We start from the raw sequence: 19,046 nt of genomic DNA on the forward strand, positions 1-19,046 counted from the left end.
CGTAAACCGTACGTAAGTGTAAATGAGTCACCCTATCTAATTTAATATTAAAACATTACCTAACTAATCCCCTTTGAGAGAACAGCTTGGGTGTCATGCTGTCATGTACGTCTTTGGAAATTTACATTAGTAAACTGTAATAAGGTAGGTGGTCGATGACCTTATTAATTTGTTGTTAAGGCACTATCTTGCTAATCCCCTTCGTGTGAACAGCTTGCGTGTCATGCTGTGAGGTACGTCTTTGGAAATTTACGTTATTAAAGTGTTATTTGGTAGGGGGTCGATGACCTTAATAATTTGTTCTTTAGGTAATATCTTGCTTATGCCCTTCGTGTGAACAGCTTGGGTGTCATGCTGTGAGGTACGTCTTTGGAAATGTATGTTATTAAAATGTAATTTGGTAGGGGATCGATGACCTTATTAATTTGTTGTGAAGTCACTTTCTTGCTAATCCCCTTCGGGTGAACAGCTTGGGTGTCATGCTGTGAGGTACGTCTTTGGAAATTTACGTTATTAAAATGTAATTTGGTAGGGGGTCGATGACCTTAATAATTTGTTCTTTAGGTAATATCTTGCTAATGCCCTTCGTGTGAACAGCTTGGGTGTCATGCTGTGAGGTACGTCTTTGGAAATTTATGTTATTAAAAAGTAATTTGGTAGGGGATCGATGACCTTATTAATTTGTTGTGAAGTCACTTTCTTGCTAATCCCCTTCGTGGGAACAGCTTGGGTATCATGTTGTGAGGTACGTCTTTGGAAATTGACATTAGTAAAGTGCAATATGGTAGGGGGTCAATGACCTTACTGATTTGTTGTTAAGGCACTATCTTGCTAATTCCCTTCGTGTGAACAGCTTGGGTGTCATGCTGTGAGGTACGTCTTTGAAAATTGACATTAGTAAAGTGTAATATAGTAGGGGGTAAATGACCTTACTGATTTGTTGTTAAGGCACTATCTTGCTAATCCCCCTCGTGTGAACAGCTTGGGTGTCATGCTGTGAGGTACGTTATTGGAAATTTGCATTATTAAAGTGTAAAATGGTAGAGGGTCAATGACCTTACTGATTTATTGTTAAGGCACTATTTTGCTAATCCCCCTCGTGTGAACACCTTGGGTATCATACTGAGGAACATTTTCGAAAATCACGTCAACCATACGTAACTGTAAATGAGTCATCCTATCTAATTTAGTATTAAAACATTACCTAGCTAATCCCCTTTGTCAACAGCTTGGGTGTCATGCTGTGAGGTGCATTTTTGAAAAGTCGTACGTAACTGTAAATGAGTCGTCCTAAATTCTTTTTGAAGGATTATCTTGCTAATCCCCTTCGTGTGAACAGCTTGGGTATCATGCTGTGAGGTACACTTTTGAAAATTTACATTATTAAAGTGTAAAATGGTAGGGGGTCAATGGCCTTACTGATTCGTTGTTAAGGCACTGTCTTGCTAATCCCTTTAGTGTGAACAGCTTGGGTGTTATGCTGTGAGGTACGTCTTTGTAAACTTACATTAGTAAAATGTAATATGCTAGTGGGTCAATGTCCTTACTAATTTCTTAAGGCACTGTCTTGCTAATCCCCTTCGTGTGAACAGCTTGGGTATCATGCTGTGAGGTACACTTTTGAAAATCACGTAAACCGTACGTAAGTGTAAATGAGTCACCCTATCTAATTTAATATTAAAACATTACCTAACTAATCCCCTTTGAGAGAACAGCTTGGGTGTCATGCTGTCATGTACGTCTTTGGCAATTTACATTAGTAAACTGTAATAAGGTAGGTGGTCGATGACCTTATTAATTTGTTGTTAAGGCACTATCTTGCTAATACCCTTCGTGTGAACAGCTTGCGTGTCATGCTGTGAGGTACGTCTTTGGAAATTTACGTTATTAAAGTGTTATTTGGTAGGGGGTCGATGACCTTAATAATTTGTTCTTTAGGTAATATCTTGCTAATGCGCTTCGTGTGAACAGCTTGGGTGTCATGCTGTGAGGTACGTCTTTGGAAATGTATGTTATTAAAATGTAATTTGGTAGGGGATCGATGACCTTATTAATTTGTTGTGAAGTCACTTTCTTGCTAATCCCCTTCGGGTGAACAGCTTGGGTGTCATGCTGTGAGGTACGTCTTTGGAAATTTACGTTATTAAAATGTAATTTGGTAGGGGGTCGATGACCTTATTAATTTGTTGTTAAGGCACTATCTTGCTAATCCCCTTCGTGTGAACAGCTTGGGTATCATGCTGTGAGGTACATTTTTCAAAATCACGTAAGCTGTACATAAGTGTAAATGAGTCATCTTATCTAATTTAATATTAAAACATTAGCTAGCTAATCCCCCTTTGTGTGAAAAGTTTGGTTATCATACTGTGAGGTACGTTTTTGAAAAGTCGTTCGTAACTGTAAATGAGTCATCCTAAATTATTATTAAAGGATTATCTTGCTAATCCCCTTAGTGTGAACAGCGTGGGTATCATGCTGTGAGGTACGTCTTTGGGATTTGAGGGAAAATGGGCTATACGTAATCTTTATATATAGGTACGTCTTTTTACCCCCCCCCCCCCTGATCTGCTCGCATATTACTACTAAGGCATCTAAGTAGGAGCAAATAGTGTCAAAACGGACAAGTGCTGGATTCGAACCACCATCTCTTACTTGCAAGCACAGAATGCTATCAATAACATCAACTGGTCTTCAACTATCAAACTTAAGCATCCTTTATAAACCATTCCTTGTTCATTCTTGTTACTCAAGGTTTTATCTCTCTAGCCAGATATACGCAGAGCTCCTTGTCAAGCTATCTAATGCACATTTTGTTATTCTCCTGTTTTCTCACAACCTTCTAATACTACACAAAGATATATACACCAAAGTGTTATGTTTTTGAGGAAGGGTCACTTCGCAGTTGAATTTCGACGGACTGAATATCGAAAGGGTATTGACCATTGCCAATCGGCAAGGTTGTCAGTGGTACCAAAATCACAATCTCATGAAGTCAAGATTTAATAATTGAAGCTTTATCTTCAGCACAAAACTCACCTGTGGTCAGGGGAAAGCGAGTAGCCCACAATGTGTCCATTGAATGGTATGACGTGATCAACAGTGTCAAACTCGTGATCATCGTCTCGGAGTGGAACGGCACCAGCTGACACGTTTGTCACTTCTGGGCTCACTCTTTTCAGTCCCAAGTGGTCTGGTATGAAGGCACGGGAGCCCAGAGTGAACAGTAGATACAGTGGCTGAAATGAATATAACAAGCGATAATAATTTTGAGTTGGAAGCTTCATCTTCTTCTCTAACCAGCTGATATGCCATATTGTTCATAATATTTACTATGAAATCGTAGGTTTTGTGTATCTGGAGAACCTCGTGGGCAATAGCAAATTATTTTTAACCAACAGTAAACAAACAACGAGACAACCTATGGATAACACATTAGATTCCTGTTATACATTGAAAGAGAAACCTATAGAACTCGTATAATCTTTATGTAACGATGGTCAGCACAAATGTTAAAAGGTTAAATTCATGCACAGAATCAAGGTTCGAGCTAACCAAAAAGGTTAACATAGCTGGCAGAATGCCAGAAAATAGACGCAATAGCTTCGTAGATCTGCGGTCTCAAAAAAAACAGACCAAAAAAACTCGTCTTTACATGGAAGGCTGATGTTATATTTTGATTAAAAAATATGTATAAGTTTTTACTGCCTCTATTAGCTGCTCTCAAAAACCTTCATTTAGAGTGACACACACCCATTTGACCTACTCTCTTTGAATTAAAGAAAAAAAAGTCAATTTCAAAGTGAGGAAGTCATTTTTGAGAGTGAAGTAAGTCAAATGTGACCATAAATTTAATCACGCGAATGAACAAAAAAACTCAACCCAATAAGAGCGAAAAATGAGGTCACGCACGCACTTCAGTTGAAAATGCATGAACGAATGAACAAAAAGCAGATTTGAAGTGGTTGTGACGTCATATGGTCGTAACAAAAAATCGCGACGACGAAATAAAAACATAGCTGGCAGATTGCCAGAAAATAGCCGCAATAGATTCGTAGATCGGCAGTATAAAAAAAACAGTAAAAAAGACAGACCAAAAAAACTCGCCTTTTCATTGAAGGCTGATCTGTTATATTTGGATTAAAAATCTGTATAAGTCATTGCTGCCTCTATTAGCTGATCTCAAATAACCTTCATTTAGAAATACACACACCCATTTGACCTTATCTCTTTGAATTAAAGTAAATAAAAGCCAATTTCAAAGTGAGGAAGTCATTTTTGAGAGTGAGGTAAGTCAAGTGTGACCAAAAATTTAATCACGCGCATGAACAAAAAAACTCGCTCCACTAAGAGCGAAAAATGACGTCACACATGCAATTCAGTTGAAATTGCATGAACGAATGAACAAAAAGTGGCTGTGACATATGGTCGTAGCAAAAATCATGACGACGAAATAAAAAAACATAGCTGGCAGATTGCCAGAAAATAGCCGCAATAGATTCGTAGATCGGCAGTCTAAAAAAACAGTAAAAAAGACAGACCAAAAAAATTCGTCTTTTCATTGAAGGCTGATCTGTTATATTTTGATTAAAAATCTGTAAAAGTTATTGCTGCCTCTATTAGCTGATCTCAAATAACCTTCATTTAGAGTGATACACACCCATTTGACCTTATCTCTTTGAATTAAAGTAAATAAAAGTCAATTTCAAAGTGAGGAAGTCATTTTTGAGAGTGAGGTTAGTCAAGTGTGACCAAAAATTTAATCACGCGCATGAACAAAAAAACTCGCTCCACTAAGAGCGAAAAATGACGTCACACATGCAATTCAGTTGAAATTGCATGAACGAATGAACAAAACATGGCTGTGACGTCATATGGTCGTAACAAAAATCATGACGACGAAATAAAAAAAACCAAGAGAAGGCCAATAATAGCCTCAGCTATCGCTGTGCGGCTATTAAAAACCAAGAGAAGGCCAATAATAGACCCAGCTATCGCTGGGCGGCTATTAAAAAACATAGCAGGACAAGTTCTGACGTACAATTCAAAGAATTTTTTTTGACTAAACAAAAAATTAGACGTCATATGGTCGAAACAAAAATCGCGACAAAGAAATAAAAAAAAACATAGCAGGAAAAGTTCTGAAGTACAATTCAAAGAATTTTCGCTGACTAAACAAAAAACTAGACCTAGAATGCACTATAAGTGAACTGGGAAAACCAATTCTAAAATCAGATAAAAAAACAAAAACAGAAAATCAATGTCAAAATGCCTTTAGTGAGAACAAAAAACCACTAGCGAGAAATGTAAATTTGATTCTAAAAAAACTAGGCCTAGAAAGAACTATGAATGGATTGGGAAAACCATTTAGAAAAAAAATCCGATCCAAAAAATTGAAAAAAAAAACAGTAAAAACCAAAGTGAAATCGCCGCATGTGAACAAAAAAGCACTAGCGAGAAAACGAATTTTTGTTCAAACACCATTTTCTCACTCTACTCAAAAATTAGAGCAAACAAATTTCACGCCGCAAAACCACTCGCTTTTTCGCTCCATTTCCTGTTTCAGCGTGACCAAAATCACTACTCCAATTTGACTTCAATCATGAAAATGTGTGAACAGATCTTAAAAAAAAAGACAGCGCCCCAATACAATTCAAATTCTTTGAAGTGTGAAAAGAAGAGAAGGCCAATAGTAGCCCGAGCTATCGCTGTGCGGCTATTAATAAAAAATACTGCATCACTCCAGACCCTCTGAAAACCTCTTAGAGAATATATGGACGAAAACAGAGGTGATGTACAGTTCTTTGCCAGTTCTTAGATTGGTCAGCGAGAATTAGACACTCACTAGGTACGTCCTCTATTAGCTTAATTGATAGCTTTTTCTCAATTGAGACACCATCGAAGCATCAGCAACGGCAACTTAGGCATCGGCACCCAATTGCTATTATAGTACAAACTTTAATTTTCACCTCTTTGATGACAAAAGACGCATCAGGGCTAAACCTCTGTCCAAGTAGCAAACTGCCTTCCTCAAGCAATGGAATAGTCAATCCACTGGGATTGTGAATAAATCTGGCCCTTCTCGGAGGAAAATTCCGAATTGATTCCACTTCCCATTGGCTTTCTACTCCCCCCTCAGTGTCGGTGGCGTATCCACTCAGTACATCAGCTGCACTTCGACCTTCGAGCTCATAATTGCTATCTGCATCTTCACTAACGCTCTCTGAAAATCAATTTGACTATTATGACTACTGAAAATTGAGGCAAGACAACAAAAATTGACATTGATAGCGGTGAGTCATTCGCTAGAATCGTTATCATTTGTTAGAATAAGCTCGAATATAACGCCGATTTGAAGTGTTAAATTTGAATCCAGCACGTCTCAATTGCTCAAACTCGATTGGGGGAAAACTTGATTGGGGGAAAAACGTTAACAACAAACCTGAAAAAATTCTCCCGTTACGTTAATAAAAGCTCTCGTTTGAGTTACTGTTGATTTGTTTTCAAAGGGCACACGATATGTGGTTTTGTAACTTTTGGTTTTGAAATGCTGCTACGATGAAAAAAAAAGATCACGACTACTTAGAATGATGAAAAAGAGATTTACATGAGTCAATTTTATAGAGCATAGCGATTCTGAGTAGACCGATCGATATACTTAAAAAATTTGAAATTATAGTTTTTAAATAATTCACCTGAAATGTTACATAAATTGTGTTCACTTCAACATCATCTGGGTCAATTTCAGATACTTTTGGGACAGTTATGTTCGCATCTCGGGGGGGGGGGAACCTGCGGTGAAGCAATAGCGAGGCTATTATTAGTCTTAAAGTGGGCTTCAGATTGTATCTGCGCGCAGTCTTCTTAAAATTTTTCTCGCGACGGGCTTTCATGACTTTGACACTCTCTTTCCATTAAATAAACATACCCGGCAGATTGCCGGAAAATAGCCGCCGTTGATTCCAATAAGCATGATTGGGATTGAAAAAAAAATTTTGTACAAAAACATTTTTTAAGTCCGATTTATTTTGACGGCATTTCGTAGTTGAACATACTTTTGTTTCTTAGAGAGAGACTGCAGTGGCTACTATCAATACTAATAAGCATTAGAGATGGTAAATAAGACTTACAGGAACGACGTTCAAATAGCGGGCATCTAAAATTGGGCTTTATGGGCTTATCCCGTTTCTATTTCCGACTTCAATTTTCTATACTGACTCTGTTCATTTTGAATTGCTTTGCTGAGCAACTGATGTTCAAAATCACTTTTAGCAGAATGAGAGAAGAGAGAAACTAGCCTAGAGAAGTCAAAAAAATTTCACGCAAAATGTTGAAAAAGTGGCAAAATGATGTAAAGCGAAATATTTTTTTGTTCGACGAAGTAAAAAAACATAGCAGGACAAGTCCTGACGTACAATTCAAAGAATTTTCATTGACTAAACAAAAAACTAGACCTAGAACGGACTATGAGTGAATTGGAAAAACCATTTCTAAAAAAATCAGATAACAATAACAAAAAAAAAGAAAATCAACGTCAAAATGCCGATAGCGAGAACAAAAAAAACCACTAGCGAGAAATGTAAATTGATTCTAACAAAAACCAGGCCTAGAATGAACCATGAATGGATGGGGAAAACCATTTAGAAATCCAATCCAAAAAATTGAAAAAACAGTACAAACCAAAGTGAAATTGCCCCATGTGAACAAAAAACCACTTGCGAGAAAGCGAATTTTTGTTCAAACACCGCTTTCTCACTTTACTTCAAAATTAGAGCGAAAAAAATTCACCCCGCAAAACCACTCGCTTTTTCGTTCCATTTCCTGTTTTGGCGTGACCAAAATCACTACTCCAATTTGACTTCAAAAATCATGAAAATGTGTGAACAGATTTTTAAAAGACAGCTCCCCAATACAATTCAAATTCTTTGAATTGTAAAAAAAGGAGCGCTATAATAGCCGGCTGAGAAGATGAGGGCGGCTATTAATTATAAATTTTTAGTAAATTCGTGTTACTATTATAAGGCCTTATCGACTTTTTACGGTGCACACACTTATCTGCTGACGCCTTTCAGTTGACAGACAACAGCTCTGATGACCTTGACACTATTTGCTTTGATATAAAACTTAAGTATTTTTCGGGTTTTGTCCCGACCTGTCTCTATCTTTAATCTCATGTTACTAAGTCTTATTACTGACAGGTCCCAGTGGAATTTTAATGAATCCGGTTAGCATATGGCTTGTATTGCTTTGATATATTACAATTTGGAAAAAAATTTAGTGACGTTTTGAGTTTTGCCTGTAATTGATGTTTTATTTGAAGTCTAATCACTTCACCTGATTAATGACAGCTCACAAAACTTTTTTAAGAAGTGAACTTACTTGAAGGTTTCAGCTGATAGTTAATGATTTTCAAGACTTTGAAAATCTGTTTTCAAAATGGATGCCCGATTTGGCTCGCTTTACAGTTCTTCCGTCAATTTGTAACTTAGTCTCAAAAAGAACAACCCCTATAAACTTTATAATTGAGCATCAGCAAAATATTTTGTGGCTTCAGTTTATATCTAACCTTTTTTTACTTCGATAAAATTTATAAAATAGTGGAAATTCGAGTTTCGCCTGTAATTGTAAATCTTCTGTTGATTTCAACAATAAAAAACAGGTCTCATAGTCTTTTTAGTTAAGCTTTATAAAACGAACAAAGTGAAAACAATTTGTAATTAATGTTGTTTACTATGACACAATTTGTTTTCGAAATGTGTTGGTGAATTTTTAAAGCTTAGCTCCAATTGTGTTTATCTTGCTTTATTTAATTTTTCACATCTGCATAATAAACTCAATGGTTGAAAAAGGTTCATAATTTGATAATTTTAAAACGTGGATACGAGTTTTATTATCTTGAACGCCACTAACTTTTAGTATTATTTCAATTTTTACCAATGTCAGTTTTGTGTCTTTTTCGTGTCTTAGGATTTCCTTTGTCTCTGCAAAATTGACGTTCTTATTAAAATAACACGTAAGGTGAATTTTATTAAGCCTGTTATAAATGGTTTGAAATTTGTAGCACCTAGTATTTGGAGAAAAGTGAGTTAGTTCACCTCGTTCCATTTTTTTCGCGTACGTAGAATCATTTGCTTTTTTGTCGATTACAAACGATTTCTAACAAAAATAATAGAGCCACCAGTTCATCATTAATTCATTTTTCCATGGATAGTAATTTAAGACCTTATGTTTTCTTAACTTGTTATCCTCGTTTTTTGGTTGCGATCATCTGATCAGGTCGAAGAGAGATTTTTCGGTTACCTCTGCCTCTCAGCAACATAATTTGTGTGCACAAAGTCATTTTTAATGCATATGTATGGGGTTTTCATGTCAATCATTTGATATATTTTTGAGAATACATGACAAATGTCACCAAAAACATGACTTTTTCACTCGCGTTTTAAATCTAACTTGAGAATGCAAAATCTAAGAATTTTTTTAAAATGCCACCAATGATTGCTAAATCTGCTTCATTTAGTAGACAATAAAGCGAAGAACCGGGTTGAATCGGCAAGAATCGGGGTCGGAACATTATCTGCGGAACATTATAATCTCCAAAAACACTAGCTAGATGTTCGAGCACGAAGTTCCCAAACCAACTTAATTTACTATGTGATTTAAAAAAATACTCCTGCTACTTCATGGAAGGAAAATTGAAGCTACGTAAACTGTTCTCTCTGTTCTATTTCACAAAATAATACGAAATAAAATAAAAACGTAACCGACTATCGTCGGCTAATCGATCTCAAACGACCGACGAGCGGTTGGCTTCGTCAAAACCTGGCCACTGTTTAGTGAAGCCAGCGTTAGCTTGATTGAATGGGCGTGAGGTTAGGGTAATAGACAATGAAACACGCCAAATAACGGGCCACTGAGGTGTGACTTAAACAAAAGAGTTAAAGAGAGAGAGTGAGAGAGATAAAACGTGAACGAGAAAAAAAGCACCCCAACCAACACACACACACACAAACACACACATAGAGCGAGCGAGCGTGAGAAAGAGAGCTAGGAAAATTTTCCATGATGAAATTCGACTCTGCAACTTCTAGTTTTCTAGGCATGTTAGTAATTAAATCAAATAAAAAAACTGAAAGCGCAAAATTCAAAAAGTTTTCAGATTGAGGAGTAGAAAAATTTTTGTTAATTTTTGTCTATGAGTTTTGTCACGTAACCCATCTGCAAGTCTTAAAATATTCGTTAGCCAGAAATGATCGTTAAACTCAAGAAAACGACAAAAAAATTCAAAAGTTTTAAAAACAATTGCAAATTTTAACAAAATCCTGCCGAAATGATATTAATATGTGCTTCGTGATATTAATATGTTCAAAACCATTTCATTGTCTCGAGAGACTGTCCAGCATCCCTATTTCAGGCCTTAATTGGTTTCACAGGCTCATAAAGATCCATAAACTTTGACCATGATAATTTTTAAAATTAAATTTTATCAAAAGCTCAAACTCGACTCATTAAAATTTTAACAAGCATTACATTAAATCAAGAACCTATGCAACGGCTTACTATCAAATCTCGCAGTAAGTTCCTGGGCCACTGGTGCACAAAAAAAATGAAAAAAATCAAAATCTTTTTTTTTTAAATTGCCTGGCATCATGATATCAAAATCTTGAAAAACATTCCATTACATATAGAAACTATACAGTAACCTATTATCAAACCCTAGGAGAAAGTTCCTTGGCTCTTGAGGCTAGATAAACCTAAAAAACTACGAACAATTTAAAAAAACTTTCAAAATTTATCAAAAAACGATAAAAATTTGTGTTATTAAAAGTTGAAAACAATTCCATAGCCAATAGAAACTTTTCAGTAATTAGAAACTTTTCAGCCAATAGAAACTTTTCAGAAACTACAGGAGTTTTCCTGGTTCCCGGGGCTGGAAAAACTTAGGCAATGACAATAAACGTTAAAAAATTTGAAACAAATTGCAAGTTTTATAAAAAAAACTGCTAAAATTCGCAATGTTAAAATGTTTATAACCATTTGATTACCGTCAGGAACTATGCAGCAGCCTATTATCACACTCCTGATGCGGTTTTCTGAACCCAGAGGCCGAAAAACCCTGAATAATGACAATAAAGGTCAAAATGAAAAAATTGCAGGTTTTATCAAAAAATATCAAATTTGTGATATTAAAAAGTTGAAAACTATTCCATGGCCAACAAATTTCAGGAACTTATTATCAAACTGTTTAGGAGGTTTTTTGGCCCCTGGGTAGGAAAAACGTGAATAATTACAATGACCAAAAAATTGCAAGTTTTTTTCAAGAAAAATGTTAAAATTCGCGATGTTAAAATGTTTAAACCATTCTATTACCACTAAGAACAATGCAGTTACCTATTATCAAACCCTAGAGTAGGCTCCTCGACATCTAGGGCTGAAATTTTTGTCTATGAGTTCTGTCAAGTAACCCATCTGCAAGTCTTAAAATATTCGTTAGCCAGTAATGATCGTTAAACTCAGAAAAGGACAAAAAATATTCAAAAGTTTTAACAATTGCAAATTTTAACAAAATCCTGCCGAAATGATATTAATAAGTGCTTCGTGATATTGATATGTTCAAAACCATTTCATTGTCTCGAGAGACTGTCCAGCATCCCTATTTCAGGCCTTAATTGGTTTCACAGGCTCTTAAAGATCCATAAACTTTGACCATGATAATTTTTAAAATTAAATTTTGTCAAAAGCTCAAACTCGAGTCATTAAAATTTCAACAAGCATTACATTAAACCAAGAACCTATGCAACGGCTTACTATCAAATCTCGCAGTAAGTTCCTGGGCCCCTGGTGCACAAAAAAAATTAAAAAAATCAAAGATTCAAAAAAACTTTGTTTTAAATTGCCTGGCAACATGATATCGAAATCTTGAAAAACATTCCATTACATATAGAAACTATACAGTAACCTATTATCAAACCCTAGGAGAAAGTTCCTTGGCTCTTGAGGCTAGAAAAACCTAAAAAACTACGAAAAATTTTAGAAAAAACTTTCAAAATTTATCAAAAAACGATAAAAATTTGTGTCATTAAAAGTTGAAAACAATTCCATAGCCAATAGAAACTTTTCAGTAAATAGAAACTTTTCGGCCAATAGAAACTTTTCAGAAACTACAGGAGTTTTCCTGGTTCCTGGGGCTGGAAAAACTTAGGCAATGACAATAAACGTTAAAAAATTTGAAACAAATTGCAAGTTTTATAAAAAAAAACTGCTAAAATTCGCGATGTTAAAATGTTTATAACCATTTGATTACCGTCAGGAACTATGCAGCAACCTATTATCACACTCCTGAGGCGGTTTTCTGAACCCTGAGGCTGAAAAACCCTGCATAATGACAATAAAGGTCAAAATGAAAAAATTGCAGGTTTTATCAAAAAATATCAAATTTGTGATATTAAAAAGTTGAAAACTATTCCATGGCCAACAAATTTCAGGAACTTATTATCAAACTGTTTAGGAGGTTTTTTGGCCCCTGGGTAGGAAAAACGTGAATAATTACAATGACAAAAAATTGCAAGTTTTTTTTAAGAAAAATGTTAAAATTCGCGATGTTAAAATGTTTAAACCATTCTATTACCACTAAGAACAATGCAGTTACCTATTATCAAACCCTAGAGTAGGCTCCTCGACATCTAGGGCTGAAATTTTTGTCTATGAGTTCTGTCAAGTAACCCATCTGCAAGTCTTAAAATATTCGTTAGCCAGTAATGATCGTTAAACTCAGAAAAGGACAAAAAATATTCAAAAGTTTTAACAATTGCAAATTTTAACAAAATCCTGCCGAAATGATATTAATAAGTGCTTCGTGATATTGATATGTTCAAAACCATTTCATTGTCTCGAGAGACTGTCCAGCATCCCTATTTCAGGCCTTAATTGGTTTCACAGGCTCTTAAAGATCCATAAACTTTGACCATGATAATTTTTAAAATTAAATTTTGTCAAAAGCTCAAACTCGAGTCATTAAAATTTCAACAAGCATTACATTAAACCAAGAACCTATGCAACGGCTTACTATCAAATCTCGCAGTAAGTTCCTGGGCCCCTGGTGCACAAAAAAAATTAAAAAAATCAAAGATTCAAAAAAACTTTGTTTTAAATTGCCTGGCAACATGATATCGAAATCTTGAAAAACATTCCATTACATATAGAAACTATACAGTAACCTATTATCAAACCCTAGGAGAAAGTTCCTTGGCTCTTGAGGCTAGAAAAACCTAAAAAACTACGAAAAATTTTAGAAAAAACTTTCAAAATTTATCAAAAAACGATAAAAATTTGTGTTATTAAAAGTTGAAAACAATTCCATAGCCAATAGAAACTTTTCAGTAAATAGAAACTTTTCGGCCAATAGAAACTTTTCAGAAACTACAGGAGTTTTCCTGGTTCCTGGGGCTGGAAAAACTTAGGCAATGACAATAAACGTTAAAAAATTTGAAACAAATTGCAAGTTTTATAAAAAAAAACTGCTAAAATTCGCGATGTTAAAATGTTTATAACCATTTGATTACCGTCAGGAACTATGCAGCAACCTATTATCACACTCCTGAGGCGGTTTTCTGAACCCTGAGGCTGAAAAACCCTGCATAATGACAATAAAGGTCAAAATGAAAAAATTGCAGGTTTTATCAAAAAATATCAAATTTGTGATATTAAAAAGTTGAAAACTATTCCATGGCCAACAAATTTCAGGAACTTATTATCAAACTGTTTAGGAGGTTTTTCGGCCCCTGGGTAGGAAAAACGTGAATAATTACAATGACAAAAAATTGCAAGTTTTTTTTTAAGAAAAATGTTAAAATTCGCGATGTTAAAATGTTTAAACCATTCTATTACCACTAGGAACAATGCAGTTACCTATTATCAAACCCTAGAGTAGATTCCTCGACACCTAGGGCTGAAATTTTTGTCTATGAGTTCTGTCAAGTAACCCATCTGCAAGTCTTAAAATATTCGTTAGCCAGTAATGATCGTTAAACTCAGAAAGAGGACAAAAAATATTCAAAAGTTTTAACAATTGCAAATTTTAACAAAATCCTGCCGAAATGATATTAATATGTGCTTCGTGGTATTAATATGTTCAAAACCATTTCATTGTCTCAAGAGACTGTCCAGCGTCCCTATTTCAAGCCTTAATTGGTTTCACAGGCTCATAAAGATCCATAAACTTTGACAATGATAATTTTTAAAAATAAATTTTATCAAAAAAAGCTCCAACTCGAGTCATTAAAATATTAGTAACCCCTACATTAAATCAAGAACCAATGCAACGGCTTACTATCAAACCTCGCAGTAGGTTCCTGGGCCCCTGGTGCACAAAAAAAATTTAAAAAAGTCAAACATTCAAAAAAACTTTTTTTAAAATTGCCTGGCATCATGATATCAAAATCATGAAAAACATTCCATTACATATAGAAACTATACAGTAACCTATTATCAAACCCTAGGAGAAGTTTCCTTGGCTCCTGAGGCTAGATAAACCTAAAAAACTACGAACATTATTTAAAAAAACTTTCAAAATTTATCAAAAAAAACGATAAAATTTGTGAAACTTTTCAGTAAATAGAAACTTTTCAGCCAAAAGAAACTTTTCAGAAACTATAGGAGTTTTTCTGGTTCCCTGGGCTGGAAAAACTTAGGCAATGACAATAAATGTTGAAAAATTTGAAACAAATTGCAAGTTTTATAAAAAAAAATTGCTAAAATTCGCGATGTTAAAATGTTTATAACCATTTCATTACCGTCAGAAAACATGCAGCAACCAATTATCACAATCATAAGGCGGTTTTCTGAACCCTGAGGCTGAAAAACCCTGCATAATGACAATAAAGGTCAAAATGAAAAAATTGCAGGTTTTATCAAAAAATATCAAATTTGTGATATTAAAAAGTTGAAAACTATTCCATGGCCAACAAATTTCAGGAACTTATTATCAAACTGTTTAGGAGGTTTTTTGGCCCCTGGGTAGGAAAAACGTGAATAATTACAATGACAAAAAATTGCAAGTTTTTTTTAAGAAAAATGTTAAAATTCGCGATGTTAAAATGTTTAAACCATTCTATTACCACTAGGAACAATGCAGTTACCTATTATCAAACCCTAGAGTAGATTCCTCGACACCTAGGGCTGAAATTTTTGTCTATGAGTTCTGTCAAGTAACCCATCTGCAAGTCTTAAAATATTCGTTAGCCAGTAATGATCGTTAAACTCAGAAAGAGGACAAAAAATATTCAAAAGTTTTAACAATTGCAAATTTTAACAAAATCCTGCCGAAATGATATTAATATGTGCTTCGTGGTATTAATATGTTCAAAACCATTTCATTGTCTCAAGAGACTGTCCAGCGTCCCTATTTCAAGCCTTAATTGGTTTCACAGGCTCATAAAGATCCATAAACTTTGACAATGATAATTTTTAAAATTAAATTTTATCAAAAAAAGCTCCAACTCGAGTCATTAAAATATTAGTAAACCCTACATTAAATCAAGAACCAATGCAACGGCCTACTATCAAACCTCGCAGTAGGTTCCTGGGCCCCTGGTGCACAAAAAAAATTTAAAAAATCAAACATTCAAAAAAACTTTTTTTAAAATTGCCTGGCATCATGATATCAAAATCATGAAAAACATTCCATTACATATAGAAACTATACAGTAACCTATTATCAAACCCTAGGAGAAGTTTCCTTGGCTCCTGAGGCTAGATAAACCTAAAAAACTACGAACATTATTTAAAAAAACTTTCAAAATTTATCAAAAAAAAACGATAAAATTTGTGAAACTTTTCAGCCAAAAGAAGCTTTTCAGAAACTATAGGAGTTTTCCTTGTTCCCTGGGCTGGAGAAACTTAGGCAATGACAATAAATGTTGAAAAATTTGAAACAAATTGCAAGTTTTATAAAAAAAATTGCTAAAATTCGCGATGTTAAAATGTTTATAACCATTTCATTACCGTCAGAAAACATGCAGCAACCAATTATCACAATCATAAGGCGGTTTTCTGAACCCTGCGGTTGAAAAACCCCGAATAATGACAATAAATGTCAAAATGAAAAAATTGCAGATTTTATCAAAAAAATATCAAATTTGTGATATTAAAAAGTTGAAAACTATTCCATGGCCAAAAAAAATTTCAGGAACTTATTATCAAACTCTTAAGGAGGTTTTTTGCCCCCTGGGTAGGAAAACCGTGAATAATTACAATGACAAAAAATTGCAAGTTTTTTTAAGAAAAATGTTAAAATTCGCGATGTTAAAATGTTTAAACCATTCTATTACCACTAGGAACAATGCAGTTACCTATTATCAAACCCTAGAGTAGGTTCCTCGACACCTAGAGCTGAAATTTTTGTCTATAAGTTCTGTCAAGTAACCCATCTGCAAGTCTTAAAATATTCGTTAGCCAGTAATGATCGTTAAACTCAGAAAAGGACAAAAAATATTCAAAATTTTAACAATTGCAAATTTTAACAAAATCCTGCCGAAATGATATTAATATGTGCTTCGTGATATTAATATGTTCAAAACCATTTCATTGTCTCGAGAGACTGTCCAGCAACCCTATTTCAAGCCTTAATTGGTTTCACAGGCTCATAAAGATCCATAAACTTTGACCATGATAAATTTTAAAATTAAATTTTATCAAAAAAGGCTCAAACTCGAGTCATTAAAATATTAACAACCCCTACATTAAATCAAGAACCTATGCAACGGCTTACTATCAAACCTTGCAGTAGGTTTCTGGTCCCCTGGTGCAAAAAAAAATAAAAAAAATCAAACATTCAAAAAAAAATTTTTTTAAATTGCCTGGCATCATGATATCAAAATCTTGAAAAACATTCCATTACATATAGAAACTATACAGTAACCTATTATCAAACCCTAGGAGAAAGTTCCTTGGCTCTTGAGGCTAGATAAACCTAAAAAACTACGAACAATTTAAAAAAACTTTCAAAATTTATCAAAAAACGATAAAAATTTGTGTTATTAAAAGTTGAAAACAATTCCATAGCCAATAGAAACTTTTCAGTAAATAGAAACTTTTCGGCCAATAGAAACTTTTCAGAAACTATAGGAGTTTTCCTGGTTCCCTGGGCTGGAAAAACTTAGGCAGTGACAATAAATGTTGAAAAATTTGAAACAAATTGCAAGTTTTATAAAAAAAAATTGCTAAAATTCGCGATGTTAAAATGTTTATAACCATTTCATTACCGTCAGAAAATATGCAGCAACCTATTATCACACTCTTAAGGCGGTTTTCTTAACCCTGAGGCTGAAAAACCCTGAATTATGACAATAAATGTCAAAATGAAAATAAATGTCAAAATGAAAAAATGTCAAAATGAAATGTCAAAAAAAATTTCAGGAACTTATCAAACTCTTAAGCAGGTTTTTTGGCCCCTGGGTAGGGAAAAACGTGAATAAAAACAATGACAAAAATTGCAAGTTTTTTAAAAAAATATTAAAATTCGCGATGTTAAAATGTTTAAACCATCCTATTACCACTAGGAACATTGCAGTTACCTATTATCAAACCCTAGAGTAGATTCCTCGACACCTAGGGCTGAAATTTTTGTCTATGAGTTCTGTCAAGTAACCCATCTGCAAGTCTTAAAATATTCGTTAGCCAGTAATGATCGTTAAACTCAGAAAGAGGACAAAAAATATTCAAAAGTTTTAACAATTGCAAATTTTAACAAAATCCTGCCGAAATGATATTAATATGTGCTTCGTGATATTAATATGTTCAAAACCATTTCATTGTCTCGAGAGACTGTCCAGCGTCCCTATTTCAAGCCTTAATTGCTTTCACAGGCTCATAAAGATCCATAAACTTTGACAATGATAATTTTTAAAATTAAATTTTATCAAAAAAAGCTCCAACTCGAGTCATTAAAATATTAGTAACCCCTACATTAAATAAAGAACCTATGCAACGGCTTACTATCAAACCTCGCAGTAGGTTCCTGGGCCCCTGGTGCACAAAAAAAATTTAAAAAAATCAAACATTCAAAAAAACTTTTTTTAAAATTGCCTGGCATCATGATATCAAAATCATGAAAAACATTCCATTACATATAGAAACTATACAGAAACCTATTATCAAACCCTAGGAGAAGTTTCCTTGGCTCCTGAGGCTAGATAAACCTAAAAAACTACGAACATTATTAAAAAAAACTTTCAAAATTTATCAAAAAAAACGATAAAATTTGTGAAACTTTTCAGTAAATAGAAACTTTTCAGCCAATAGAAACTTTTCAGAAACTATAGGAGTTTTCCTGGTTCCCTGGGCTGGAAAAACTTAGGCAATGACAATAAATGTTGAAAAATTTGAAACAAATTGCAAGTTTTATAAAAAAAATTGCTAAAATTCGCGATGTTAAAATGTTTATGACCATTTCTTACCGTCAGAAAACATGCAGCAACCAATTATCACAATCATAAGGCGGTTTTCTGAACCCTGAGGTTGAAAAACCCTGAATAATGACAATAAATGTCAAAATGAAAAAATTGCAGGTTTTATCAAAAAAATATCAAATTTGTGATATTAAAAAGTTGAAAACTATTCCATGGCCAAAAAAAATTTCAGGAACTTATTATCAAACTCTTAAGGAGGTTTTTTGGCCCCTGGGTAGGAAAACCGTGAATAATTACAATGACAAAAAATTGCAAGTTTTTTTTAAGAAAAATGTTAAAATTCGCGATGTTAAAATGTTTAAACCATTCTATTACCACTAGGAACAATGCAGTTACCTATTATCAAACCCTAGAGTAGGTTCCTCGACATCTAGAGCTGAAATTTTTGTCTATAAGTTCTGTCAAGTAACCCATCTGCAAGTCTTAAAATATTCGTTAGCCAGTAATGATCGTTAAACTCAGAAAAGGACAAAAAATATTCAAAAGTTTTAACAATTGCAAATTTTAACAAAATCCTGCCGAAATGATATTAATATGTGCTTCGTGATATTAATATGTTCAAAACCATTTCATTGTCTCGAGAGA

General features: G+C 34.1%; 1 protein-coding gene across 2 annotated transcripts in view; it reads right to left on the bottom strand.

Moving 5' to 3' along the window:
* LOC142356485 (uncharacterized) overlaps positions 1-19,046 on the bottom strand; it is a 99,880-nt gene that overhangs the window by 31,913 nt on the left and 48,921 nt on the right. For both annotated transcript variants that reach the window (XM_075408390.1, XM_075408382.1), the window contains 2 exons: positions 5,967-6,220; positions 3,037-3,236 (listed from right to left, as the gene is read on the bottom strand). In XM_075408390.1, the coding sequence (XP_075264505.1) occupies positions 3,037-3,236; positions 5,967-6,220 (454 nt within the window). The remainder of the gene's footprint in view (positions 1-3,036; positions 3,237-5,966; positions 6,221-19,046) is intronic.

Source organism: Convolutriloba macropyga, chromosome 2 (genome assembly GCF_964194025.1).
Source record: "Convolutriloba macropyga chromosome 2, txConMacr16.3, whole genome shotgun sequence".
Lineage (NCBI taxonomy): Eukaryota > Metazoa > Xenacoelomorpha > Acoela > Convolutidae > Convolutriloba > Convolutriloba macropyga.